Source organism: Antechinus flavipes, chromosome 5 (assembly GCF_016432865.1).
Source record: "Antechinus flavipes isolate AdamAnt ecotype Samford, QLD, Australia chromosome 5, AdamAnt_v2, whole genome shotgun sequence".
Taxonomy (NCBI): domain Eukaryota; kingdom Metazoa; phylum Chordata; class Mammalia; order Dasyuromorphia; family Dasyuridae; genus Antechinus; species Antechinus flavipes.
In genome coordinates this window covers 122310752-122324343 of record NC_067402.1, presented here as the reverse complement: position 1 = coordinate 122324343, position 13592 = coordinate 122310752, and the positions used below count along the sequence as shown (strand labels likewise).

The following is a 13592-nucleotide window of genomic DNA, read 5'->3' as shown; positions in this document are numbered from 1 at the left end:
GTTACGGTTCCATATGAAGAAGAGTTATGTATTTGTACAGATCAGGAGTAGAGATGTATCCTCACAATTAGAAATCTATGTTCAAATCTTGCTGCTAACATCTATTGTTCATGCACTCCCAGGCAAGTAATTTAACAACTCAGAACCTTCAGACAAGTCCAAAAGGCTCTGAGGTGCAGAAGTGCTGATGTGTACTAATACAGAAAGTTTCTCACTGAAAATTTTCTACACAATAAATTTATATTATTGTGCATATATGTATTCAAACATGTAGCGTATTTTATATTGTGCATGTATTTAAAAATACAAAATACTTATTGAACATTTAAAAATTTGAGCATCAAAAGCATAGGCATGAGGATTAGATCTCATTGTTAATTCACTGTTGAAAGGAAGAGCTTTTAGAAAAAAGCTTCCTCTTCCAGTACAGGCTGAAATCTTGCAATCCATAGTCTTGAACTTCAGAGAGCACTGATTGAGGGTGACACAGTCACTATATGTCAAAAGGGAGATGCCAACTATCTTTCCATCCCACTATCATCATGTTGTCTTTCACAAAGTATACTGATCAGTGAGTTTTAACAGAATTTACATGGTATAAAACCCATCAAACTTACAGCTGTCAGGTCTCAATCTGCTGCAAAATTCCTGAATGTAGCAAGAAAAAGATTTTTAAATTTGGCAATATTTAACAAAATAAATACGCAACATGTTATTTTGTCATTTTCTAAATCAATGTTTTACCCACCCACAAGTTCCTTTTTTTTCTCAGTTTCATATTATGCTCTAAAACAATGCGACTGTGTGTCTTGGAATGCTATAGAGAGTAAGTTATGGTATAAGAGAAATCAACCAATCAATAAGAATTTATTAAGTGCATCCTATGTGGCAGTTAGTGTACTAGTTATTGGAAACTGTCTTCTACCCTAATGTATTTCAAGTCTAACACACTGTCCAGTAGGCCACATTGCCAGATTAGAGTCAGTTCGCCTTAAACCATAACATGCGCTAGACTATTTGAGATAAATGTTTTCATTGTTTTAGAGAAAGACAAATTCTAAAGATTTATGGCTCTTTATGGATATTTTTAATCTTTAATTCATAAAATTCATAAATTCCATGAATGAGTCAACATTTAAAAACTTTATTTTTTTAGCTATATTAAGTTCAAATAAACATTTTTAGGTATCTACTATATGAAAGAAACTATACTCAATAATGATGAAAAATGACAACTCTGGCTCTCAGATGAAGATAATATAATAATGTTGGCTATTTTTCTCTTAATTTCTCAATTCTTTTTTCTCATAGGCTATTCATCTACTCTAAATGGCACAATAATATACCTAACATTTTACTATGTTCATTCTAAGCCTTTGTCTTTTATCTTAAATTTTGTAAGAACTCTGATCCTTCCTTCTCATCTTAGCTCTTCATGCTGTTTCTAATTTGTTTCTGATTGAGACCATTTGGCACAAGTATTATCGGAGCAGCAGGTACATAGTTAGGTTATTCATGACTATCACCCAGGATACTTCTTTATTCAGTTGTCTCAATCTCTCTTTATAACTATAATTACATGGCAAGCAAATTGCCCCTACTTTATAAAAGAATGAAAGCAAATGAGCGAACAATATGTTTAGAAGTCATTAGGATACCCAGATGTCTAGATTCCAAAATGCTTCTGAATAATACAATTATTGGTGGTAATAACTAAAGAACAGCAAACTTTATAAAGGAAGGCATCATTATATCAGGTATATCTGTATCAGGTAACCAGAAAATAACACTTCCTTCATAAGTATTTTATCCAAGTTAGAAGGGATTTGTGAGAAACCTCTGGCTTAATATATTTTCTCATGCACAAATATCCTTTACATTACATTATTATTGACTCACCTCAACATTTACATGCAAATGCCAAGCATTTGTTAATTAGTCAGGACAGGGCAACAGTTGATGGCTATTACACTCTATTTGAGGATCCCTATGGGAGCACATTGATTATGTTCATTGTATTTTTACTTTGTAAAATATTTCCCAATTACATTTTAATCTGGTTGAAGTCCACTTGAGAGTGTTGCCCATTGCATGGAGTATGCTTGATACTTCTGGTGTAGGCTATTGCTGATTAGAAATACTCTCTACCAAAACAGTCTAGAGACGTAAATTCCATAAATTTGTGGCAAATAGGGGTTAAGTGATTTCCTCGGAGTCTTATAATTTAATGTTTCAAACACAGAAATCAAATCCTCCTGAATCTAAGCCTTAAACTCTAATGAAATAAATATGTAAAGGACTTTGCCAACTTTTAGTGTTATACAAATGAGTGATAGTGGTGCTGATGGTAGTGGTATCTTATATCATCCTGCCTTTCTTTTGGCAAGGTAGATCAATTGGAAGAATGATGGATTGGAATTCAAATCATCTCACTTCTACAGAATTATGTTGTCATTAAAAATAGTGTAAGGGATAGCCCTCAGGACACCAGAACTGATGAACAAAAATAAATACCACATTGAAAAGTATTGTCTTGAAAGAGAAGCATTGTGTATCACTAAGTTCATAGAAGACCAAATTTTCAATGTAGAGTAAGTGTCATTATAATGAAGAATTAGTTTTATTCTGCATAATAATGTTATATTTGTTTCCTGTAGTTATAATCAGAGTGACTAGGCTTTGTCATTCTGTTCACATCTCCCTGAAGAGCAGGGGTTATGGAAAGTTTGCTTGAATCTTTTTCTATTTTGCCATAAAGAACTGGTTATCTTACATTTCCCCTCATCTTTTGCAGTCTCCAAAATTCAAACTCCCCTTGAATGAACAGTCATTTTACGCTCCTTACAGATTCTCCCAACATACCTCCTCCCCCAATGAAAAAAATCCCATTATTATGTCTTGGGTTTGTGAATTATGAAGTTTAGATTCCTACCATAACAAGACAGTTCTTATACTTAAATGTTTCCAAAGAAAACAAATGATGCAAGAGCTTAGAGAAGTAAAAGAGTAGAGCTGAAGTACATTTAAAATAACTCATTTTCACTCTTAGGAATCTTACTGCCATGGTCTGTGATCTCTGTACTCTTCATGACACCCAAAGGATCACTGGTGGGCCTAAGGCTTAAGAGAAGGAACAAAGAAAAAGGAAAAAATAAAAACAGTAAAGGGTGGATATGGAAGGAAGGGAGAGAAAACAACTAGATGTAGCTTGCCAAATAATTTATTAAACAGCAGCATTTATTAAGCACTTACCATGTGCCAAGAAAAGTGCTTATGGCTAAGGGAATAAAAATTATAAAAATTAAGAATTCCTGCCACAAAGGAGCTTACATTATAAGATTACATATAAAAATCAGAACATGCAAGATGCAGAGTAAAGACAGAGTGGGGGTAAGGGCAGTAAAAGCTCCCCACACTGAGAATTGCCCTTGAGATTAGACTTAAAGAAACCCAGGTATTCTAAAAGAGGAAGCTGGGAGGGAGAGAAATGAAAACACAATTCAAAGGGAGCCTTTGCTGTTTAACACAGTCCTATTGTGTTCAGAGCAGAATTATATTTTCAGTTACTTATTGAGTATATGAAAAGACAACATGTTTTGTTTCACCTTCTGCATTCCTAATCCTACTTTTCCCTATCTGCAAAATAAGTAGGATTGGAATAGAGATCTATGACCTTTTATTCAGCTCTCGGATCCTACTACTACTATGCTTACCCTACATCAAAAAGAAAATGTAATTTTGTTTTTAAATCATCTTTTTAACAAAGTTTCAGTACTGGAAACTAGTTTTCATTCCATTTTGTGAACCATATGACAAGATTTATGTTGCATCAAAATGCCTTGATATAATTTTTTTTACTCTATTTCCTTTTTGTTCCTTGATAAGACAGATTAAATTCTTGTTTTTCAAGTTCCTAAAAATATATATGATTTTGGAAAGGTGAAAGACTTCCATTTTTACCCTGTTTTTGTTGTTAATTTTTATCTTGTCTGATTTTCCATGAACTCATTTAGGATTTTCTTGGCAAAGATACTGAAGTGGTCTGACATTTCCTTCTCCAGTTCACTTTACAGATAAGAAACTAAAGGAAATAGTTGAAAAACTTGCCCAGAGTCACACAGCTAATGTCTTGAAGCCAGATTTGAACATATCTTCCTGACTCCAAGACTTTCCCCCATATACTGCCCATTGTTATTTGTCTCTAAAACAAATGAGGCTCTGACAAATATTGGTATTCAGTATTTTATTCATGGATTAACAAAATATAGGAAAGGAATGTTTTAAGAGTAATTACCTTTTCCTCATTGTAGGTATAGTTTCAGATTAGGAACCTTTGGCATTTTGTCCAACAGTATCAAGTGAGAAAATATTTGCTCTCTAACAGAATCATTATTTTTCTTAAAATACTTTGTCATTTTGTAGATAGTTTGCCTGAAATATTTTACTTGACTATAACCTTATCAAGGGTTTTTTCTTAAGATTAATTAAATGACGTACATCAAAATTTCATTGATCAAAACAGAAAATTATAATTCCTTCAACTTACTTAACTATGCTAAAATTAGAAAACATAACAAAAGAAAAACTGAATTTTAGTATATAAAATATAATGTTTTTAAATTTTCAGACTATATATGTACTAGAATTAATGTGTAAACTACATTACAAACATTCTTATCAAAAGGGAATCAGACTTATGTATTTTTAAATTATAACATATTCGTATGTATACAAAGCAAGATACTGAAACTGAACATGGTTTAGAACCAAATAAAATCACAAACATGTTTTGATAGCTCTTCCCCCCTTTTTAGTGGCTTGCATCTCTTGATAAAAGGGTAGAATAATTACCAAAGAAACAAAAAACTAAAAAAAAAAAAATACCTTCCCACTTGAGACAGACAGAACTGCTTGTTAGTATTTTGGACCTGATTTGATAAACACAAGTTTAATCCACTTCTTCAAAAGGGCACGCTATCAAGGTGAAGGATGAATATCTACTGCTACAGAACTAGATTGAGTATCATTTCCTGAAGAAGAGGATTCTTCCCCATGGGTCACTTTATCTGATCTTCTTACAGAACGGTGGTCATTGCCAGAACTTTCCTCATTAGGGGATGTGGCAGAAGGTGATTCATTTGACATTAGAACTTGCAAAGATTCAGCACCATCTTCAACATCTACCTCAATTCCTAAAGCTTTGAGTATGTCACATTTGCACATAGGGCAAGTGCCATGGGCTAGAATCCAGGGATCAATGCAATTTTTGTGGAAAAAATGTTTACAAGTCAGAATACGCACTATATCATTGGGTTTGTATGCTTCAAAGCACACAACGCAGCTGTCCCCGTTTGGATTCGTTTCCTCATCCCCCTCTTTTAAAACCCGCAGCTGGAGCTGTCCAAAAGCTTTCTTAAGATCGGTTGTTAATCGCTGCCATCTTCTATTTTGAATCCTTGCAACCCAGAGTCTTCGAATATGATAGAAAATGAAATAAGCCAAAGTAGCAGTTGTGACGATAACAAAAGACACAAAATAATGATTCATCCAGATGATATGCTTTCGGCCCACCTCTATCATCACAGTTACATGAACTCCCTTCTGAATCAAATGCAAAATCTCTGTGCCTTTTAAGTTACCAATCATGACTGCAACAATATCTCCAATTCCTTGATGAGACATGGGAAACACTTGGTTGCCAGTTCCTGGGAAGTTGTAGATGATCACCCCATTGGCTCCTTTTTCTGCTGCTATTTTTATTTTCTGTGTGAAAGTACAACCTCCCCGCTCTATGAGGGCAAGCCACATTTCTGAATCCTTGGGTTTGCTGAAATTGGTCAAGGGATTACAGGCATTTTGGTTTCTTCCCTCTGGTGGCACTACAACTCCAGCCACCCTCTTCAAAATGGAGCCTCTTCCAAACACCCCAGTTTCCCCCAACTCAGATAACATCCGATTCCCCACATGAAATGATATGTTCATGTAAGCAGTCCAAATTGCACTTGCTTTGCAATAATTCTGACTAAGCAGCAGAAAGATAGTGAATCCCAAAAGCCAGGAAGAAGCAGCATTGGTTCTCCAAGTACCTGTCTTAACTAGATTCATTTCTCCCTTTGCCTAGCAACTTAAGAACCAGCGAAGCAAAAAGAAGTGGCTCCCACATCTGGTGGCAACTAACTTAAAACAACAGAAAGAAAAGAGTCTTCAAGAAGAAAACACATTCTACTCCCCTCCCACATTTTTGGAGGGAAATTCTTGAAGACTTCTTATGAGTCTGAGATGTTGAGGTTAAGAATGAGAAAAACTTTATATTGGGGGAAAAAAATCTAGTCCCACTAAGTCTCTTCAGACTGCTGTTGGGTAATATGATTGTGACATCAGAGACAATTCAGCCAACCATCAAATATCTTAACTCCTACTGAAATCTTATTGGCTTAAATGGCTCAACTGTTGTTAGGGGTGATATCTATATTGTTATATAAAATGTTATTGCTTAGTTACATATAATTCTGGCACATAGTTAACCTCCAAGGTCATTAACTTGAAATAAAAACAAAATGGGAAATCTAAGCATATGCCTTACTTTTTAAAAATCTGTCAAGTTGTGACCTGAAGTTAAAAAATTGTTAATATTTGTAAGAGCAAAATGAATTCCTCTCTTCTTTAGCACAATCAAATGGGTGGGGTTTTTGTTTTTAGAACAAATGCTCAAGCAAGCAATCTTATGAACAAATAGAATCATGTGTAAGGAGATAGAGAACTCTTTTGGACTCAGCCCTGGACTAGACATCAACACAAATAGGTAAAATATTTTTATCATGTCTAAAGAGCCACATTCAAATGTCTTTATTTTTTAGGGATTAAAGGACAATGAAGGGATCCTTTCTGATTATTGCTTTTTAGTGACTCAGTTTGACTTTATGGTTATATAACAAGGAAAAGCTAAAGATTTTTTTTTAAAAAAAGGTTAAAAACAATAAACACCAAACCTGTGGTTCCCAGAATAAATTTGATGTATCATAGCTCATAAAAGCTATTTTTACAATGGGGGCAGTGGTGGAGAGAAATGGTAAAGATAAAAATGGCTAATATGGATTTAGCAGAATAATGTATCATTATTAATGGAGAAAAAAAATCAACCCAAACAAAAATGTACTAATTATGTGTTAACCTAAATGTAATTTCAAAGTTTATAAAGAGATGCTGAAAGTCTAAATTACTGCATTAGAAATCCAATGAGCTATCAGTAAGAATTCCCCAAAATAAAACACTTCAGCAAGTCTATGAGGATTTTTATTTTTCTATTTATAATATAATTTTGGCTAAATTCTAATTGAACTGATGTTGACTGCATTAAGAAAGAATTCAAAATAAAAGGATGACTTTTGAGGGAATTAAGAAAAATTTTGTCACTGCTATCCCAAACTTTTCCAGGTTGGTGATAGTCTGCTTAGTAAAGCTATATGATCTGTTACTGAAGAGGAATGTCACTGATCAGTTCTTGCTTGCTATCTCACTTTGCTTTGATACTGAATCCTCTGGTGACTAAGAGTAACATGATTCATTAAATTTAACAACTCAACCATGTAGTGTAGTACAATAAAACCACGAAAAAAATAAGGTGAAAAGGTTCCTAGAGATAAATAAGACTTTGCATTAAAAATTTATGAAAACATATGCCATGATAAAAAATAAAATTCATAATGATCAATTTCCAAAACAGGTCATAAAATTATCTCGTGCCTTTTGACACTTCCCCTCCAATATTTATGTAAATATATCCACAGATGATGAAATGTAGAAATCAATAACTTGTTTTATTAATCACAAAGTTGGTTATATTCTATCTAGAAATGTACAATTAGACAAAAAGTAAACTCTGGGAAGCAAGATGGGGGGAAAGCATTAACTATTTTTGAGTGATTATGGTCTTTTGTAGTTCTTCCTAAATGGCTACTGAGCCAGAAACCCTTCTATCTCATGATCCCTTCTAACACTTCTCTAAAAGGATGCTTTTGGAGTCTTGCTAGGGACAAAGGGCTATGACTATAAACCACAAGAACTGGTAAATCCTACCTTAAGGAGCAAAGGCTTTACATATATGGGACTTGAGTGATGGAATGTCTTAAGAGATTGACCTTGCTTAGTTTAGAGAAGCATGGTACGAGGAAGATGAGAATATTAACACATACACATATGTGTATTTACCTATATTTCTTTATAGAGAGAAATAAATGAGAGCAAGAGAGTGAGGAAGGAAAAGAAAGAGATAGAAACAGAGAAACAGGGTGAGAGACAGACACTTCTCAAAGATTCTTTCCAAAGAATTTATCAAAAGTTGCAACTTTCTCCCTCTCATCTAGACATATGATTTTATTGCTATATTATATAACTGGCACAAGCTCCCTTTACTAAAGCATGCAAGTCAGCAACTATTCTTCCTGAGGCACTGAAGGCTTGTCTAGGGCTAACACTAATATGTAACAGAAATGGCACTTGAATCCAGATCCTTTTAAATCTAAGGTCTGTTCTTTCTTCACTAAAGCATTCTACCTACTTGTAAAAGTTTTTTTTTTTTGTTTGTTTGTTTTTTTTACTATTTTTTGTTTTTCAAAGAGGAAAGGGTTGATTTTTGTTTTTATTTAGTTATAAAAAGTCACAAAGATAATCTAAATATTCTAAGCAAGGAGGGATGGACTGATTATCAATGAAATATGATAATTCTAGAGATGAAAGGGACCTCAAGAGTCAATTAGGTCAACCTCCTTATTTTACCATTAAGGAAAAGTTAAGCAATTTTCTCTACATTTACACAAGCCTCAAGAATCAGAAGTAAGATTATAATCTAAGTATTCTGACTCCAAAACCAATGTTCTTTCTACTGCAATTCTGGCTCACCTCAGAATCTTGAAATTTTGAAAATTAGCAGAAATTACTGTGGCATGTGAATAAAGGAAAGGTGAAAAAACAGAGGATGGTGGCATATGTATCACAGAAAAGGTTGGATAAAAGAAACTAGAGTTTTAAAAATTGTAACATCCAATTCACTGGGCATGTTTTAGGGCTTTATTACAAAATGAAGACCATCATCACACATGAGTTTTGATCCTTTTCTATGGAGTTTTATGTTATCAAGATGAACAAAAAAAAATGAACACACACAAATTTGACTAACTTTTTAGTGAAGCATGGTCTTAGTTTATAAGGAATTCATCCGTATCTCTAGTTGAAGTGAAACAATAATTCATTCAATACTAGATTTTGTAAGATTCAAGTTTCATCATTGGAATGTTCCCTTAGTTCCTTACACTTTAAGAATGTCACATTTGCACATGGGGCATGTCCTATGGGCTAAAAGCCAGGGATCAATGCATGCCTTGTGGAAAAGATGCTTGCAAGTTAAAATGCGCACTGTATCCTTGGGTTTGTATATGTCAAAGCACACAACACAGCTGTCTCCATTAGGATCAACTTCTTTGTCCCCTTCCTTTAACACACGCAGTTCCAACTCGCCAATGGCTTTTTTGACATCTGCTTTAATCTGCCGGCGTCTCCTGGTGGCAGCACTGGGTATTCTGGGCCTCCGGGCACAATACAAAAAGAAGCAGGCAACCGTGGCAGCCATAAAGGTAAACAAAGACATGATGTGATGATTCAGCCAGGGTATGTGTCTTCTCCCTACTTCGATGATAATGGTCACATGGACTCCCTTCTGAATCAAGTGGAAAAGCTCCATGCCTTTCAGGTTGCCGATCATCACTGCAACGATATTTCCTGTTCCTTGGTGAGACATCGGAAAGACCTTGTTTCCAGTACCTGGGTAGTTATAGATGATCACCCCATTTGCTCCCTTTTCAGCTGCCACCTTTATCTTGTGGGTAAACGTGCAGCCTCCCCGTTCAATGAGGGCCAGCCAGGATTCTGTGGGCTCAGGCCTGCTGAAATTGGTCATGGGGTTACAAGCATTCTGATTCCAACCCTCAGGAAGTACTACCACACCAGCCACCTTTTCCAGAGGAGAATGATTTCCAAATACTCCAGTTTCCCCTAATTCTGATATGATTCGATTTCCCACCTGAAATGTTATGTTCAAATGGGCAGTCCATATAGCTTTTCCTTCTGAGTCAGGAAAGCTAAGGAGCAGGAAGATGCTGAACCTCAATAGCCAAGATGATGCAAAACTTTGTTTCCAAGAAGTCATCCCAAAAAGTCTCATTCCTCTATATGCCTGGCAACCACCAAACATGAAAAAACAATGTTAAGAAAATACAAAAGGTTAAGTATTTGGCATCAATTTCTGGTAATAGCTAATTAAAATAATGAATTGTAAAATAGTCTACATAGAGCCAAGAAATCTCTCCTCCCTAGTTTTTTTTATTTTTAGAAAATTTTCATTATGAAGTATAATTAAAAAGATATGACAATGTTATTTCACAAAAAGTTATGACCTACTAATGTCAAAATTGTGACATCAGATATATTTAACCAATCCATGTATTTACTCTTTGCATACTGTTGTCCTATTGGTTAAAGAGTCATAACAAAACACTTTTATCAATTAGACCATGGCATAATAGAATATGTTAAGAAGGAAAAAAAATTAGAGTTCCCTAGACAGTGCCAGCTTGCTGCATTATGACATATACACTTTTACAGGTTTGTTTGTTTTTTTTTTTTTTTGATGTTTTTTTGTATGATAAAGAGATAATCATCAGCTATTCATCAGTCTATATGGAAATAATCATAGATCAAGTGATCTCATGAATAACTCCAAACTGTCTTAATAGAGGAGTAGCTTTAAACAAGAGAGGCATAAGATAGCCACTCCCCTATCCCCTTTCCCTCTTTCAACATTAAGTGCTAATCACAGTCACAATGATATGGAAATGATGAGAAACTCAGGGAAGACTTACCTGATTAGGCTGATTTACTGTCATTCTGTCAAATAAATCTGCCTGTTTACTTACAATCAAGTTGGCCAAAGATGGCAGGCAACTGATGGTGTGCTACTATGACATTGCTGCTAGCTATAGTAATCTTCACTGGTTTAAAGTAGGACTGCTTTTAGTTTGAATCCTCACTTCAAGTCAGTCTGCTATGAGAGGTCCTACCAGGACTTCAAGTCTCCTAGCAACATTCATTGGATTATGCATGTCTCTCTAGTACATACAATGTCACAGACCATCAGAGAGGATTGTAATAAATGGGAAATACAAAGACCTGAGAGTTTAGGTCACATAAGGCAGTGGAAAGAACATTGGCTTTGGATGTGGAGGACTGATGGTCAGTGCTTGAATTGCAACTCTGCTACTTTTTTGAACTTGGACAAGTCATTTAGTCTTTTCAAGACTCAAGTTAATTATCAATAGAATGAAGATATAGTATTAATTGAACTGTAAGGTCCTTTCCAATTCTAAATATATGAACTTATTAACCTATTACCAGGGTTTTAGTCCTAAATTAGAGACTAACCAATTTTAACACTGAATAATATACTCAATCTCTGTGGACCACATTCTCTTATTTGTAAACTATCAGGATTTGATTTTTTTTTTTTTTTGCACATCATGCATTTTATTTTTTAAATTTATTTTTATTAAAGTTTTTTATTTTGCTTTTTATTTTTCAAAACATATCCTGAGATAATTCTCTATTATTTGCCCTTGCAAAACCCAGAATTTGATTTTTTTAATGATAAAGTTTTTCAACATGAATAATCATTGGGTCATTACTACTTCTAGACTATATAACACCAGGTAACTGAGTAACATACAAAGTTTACAAAATATGAAGATAATACCATTATTGCAATCAGAGACTTCTTCACAAACATGAAATAAGTTTATTTCTACCAAGATAAAGAAAAGAAAATTCAATTATTTTGTTTTTCAATGTTGCAGGCTTTTTTTTTATAACAAATTTAAAGATTTGAGGCAATTCTAAGTTATCTCATTAAATGACTGTCAAGTGTTTATTGGACTTATTTTTAATCACATCCTTCAATAACTGAATCTCAATAAAAATCTTGAGCCTTAATTTCTTCATATATAAAATAGGGATAATAACTCTCCTTGTACCTGATAGAATTATTAGGGATTCTATTTACATATATACATATTAAGGTTTCCTCTTAAACCTCCAAAATGTTATTTTCAAATATAGTGACCTCTGACTGAACTCATTTGCTTCTCTTCAAATCCCCTAATTTATCTTTATCCAAGTGCTAATGCACTGGATAACACATGTTGTACAAGATCCAATTGTGGAACTGGTTCCTGGGGAGAATTTCACATATGAAATAAGTTGTCATTCCAGATGGTCCACTTAATACAGATACTATTGGGATCTCTCGCACTGTTAAAAGTATAACTTGATGGGGCAACTAAGTAGTACAGTAGATAGAGCACCAGCCCTGAAGTCAGGAGGACCTGAGTTAAAATCTGGTCTTCTACACTTAACACTTCCTAGTTGTGTGATCTTGGTCAAGTTCCAAACTGCCTCAGTCAAAAAAAAAAAAAAAAGTATAACTTGTCTTTTCTATCATTTCAATAAAATTAGTATTTCCATTCCATTGTCACTTGCATTACCATGGTGTTCAAGATCCTGAACCTAGATCCATGAGTTTTACACTCATAGATTATAAAAATTGTGATTCATACAATTGTTAAAAGCTCAAAAAAGAGAAATTCATGCATGGTGATTTATAACCCTTAAAGTATACATCAAAGATTGTTAAATTTATTATAATTATATTTTAAAACTGAATTCAAATAGAAATAGTCTTTGGCCAGATGATTATCCTACTTTTTATATTTAAGGTTGTTAATAGTATTATATGATTTTCTTGAATTTTGATGGGAGTTCAGATGGAATTGAAGATAAGACAGATCTGAGGATTAATCATAGACTCACAGACTTAGTGCTAAGACAGTATATCCTGCTATTATGCCATAATTTTAAATATTTTAAATATTATGTGGACTACTGTACAAGTGGATACAATAATTTTTTCATAATTAAATAAGAGTATTAGGTTATAAAGCCATTTGCAAATTCTTTGAACACAACTTCAGAATACCTCTAGTAGCAATATTCTCCTTTTTCCTATATATTTTTTAATTTCATCTACTAAATCTTCCTATTATGAAATTTGTTATTCCACATAATGTGGATATTGTGTGACAGCTGACTAAAATGTTGTTCTTGAAGTTTTGTGGATCAAAAATTATGTACAGGTAATTGGTAGTAACAATTACATCTACAATTCTATACCGTGTTCTCCAGGACTTCATCTGTTGAAGTCTCAAGAATATTTTGAGATTTAAGTTTACCAAGTTTCTGATATATAATTTTAGCTTATATAAATGTACATTTATAGATATTCAGTAGATGCTATTTTTTTGCTACATTGATAGATAAAACAGTTTTCTACATGTCACATAAGAGACATCAATTAATAAAGCTAGGCTCTAAGGATGTTCTTTCTATTATTTCTAGGAGCAATGACCTGATCCTGAACCATTTCATTAACTAGTTTCCATAAATAAATCTGACTCAGTCATTTATTCAATTGATTTTCTGTTGACATATTA

The 13592-nt window shown here is 33.8% G+C and overlaps 3 protein-coding genes across 8 annotated transcripts in view; all 3 read right to left on the bottom strand.

Moving 5' to 3' along the window:
• CADPS2 (calcium dependent secretion activator 2) overlaps window positions 1–13592 on the bottom strand; it is a 678782-nt gene that overhangs the window by 456958 nt on the left and 208232 nt on the right. The gene's annotated exons all lie outside the window — the stretch shown is intronic.
• On the bottom strand, window positions 4912–6322 carry RNF133 (ring finger protein 133). The gene has a single exon (XM_052001546.1). It carries the CDS (start codon window positions 6103–6105, stop codon window positions 4978–4980), a length of 1128 nt encoding a protein of 375 aa, XP_051857506.1. The 5' UTR covers window positions 6106–6322; the 3' UTR covers window positions 4912–4977.
• Window positions 8585–12710, bottom strand: RNF148 (ring finger protein 148). 2 transcript variants are annotated; one of them, XM_052001547.1, is made up of 2 exons: window positions 10914–12710; window positions 8585–10228 (listed from the first exon to the last, which is right to left on the bottom strand). In XM_052001547.1, the coding sequence occupies exons 1-2, from the start codon at window positions 10935–10937 to the stop codon at window positions 9305–9307; spliced, it is 948 nt and encodes a 315-aa protein (XP_051857507.1). In that variant the 5' UTR covers window positions 10938–12710; the 3' UTR covers window positions 8585–9304. The 2 variants fall into 2 exon arrangements, with proteins under 2 accessions (XP_051857507.1, XP_051857509.1); XM_052001549.1 differs by having other exon boundaries at window positions 10968–12710.

Coding starts and splice junctions, on each gene's coding strand:
- RNF148 (XM_052001547.1), bottom strand. CDS start 10,937: ATGACAGTAAATCAGCCTAATCAG. Junction 10,229..10,913: donor CAGTAAATCAGCCTAATCAG/GTAAGTCTTCCC, acceptor GGTGGTTGCCAG/GCATATAGAGGAATGAGACT.
- RNF133 (XM_052001546.1), bottom strand. CDS start 6,105: ATGAATCTAGTTAAGACAGGTACTTGGAGAACCAATGCTGCTTCTTCC.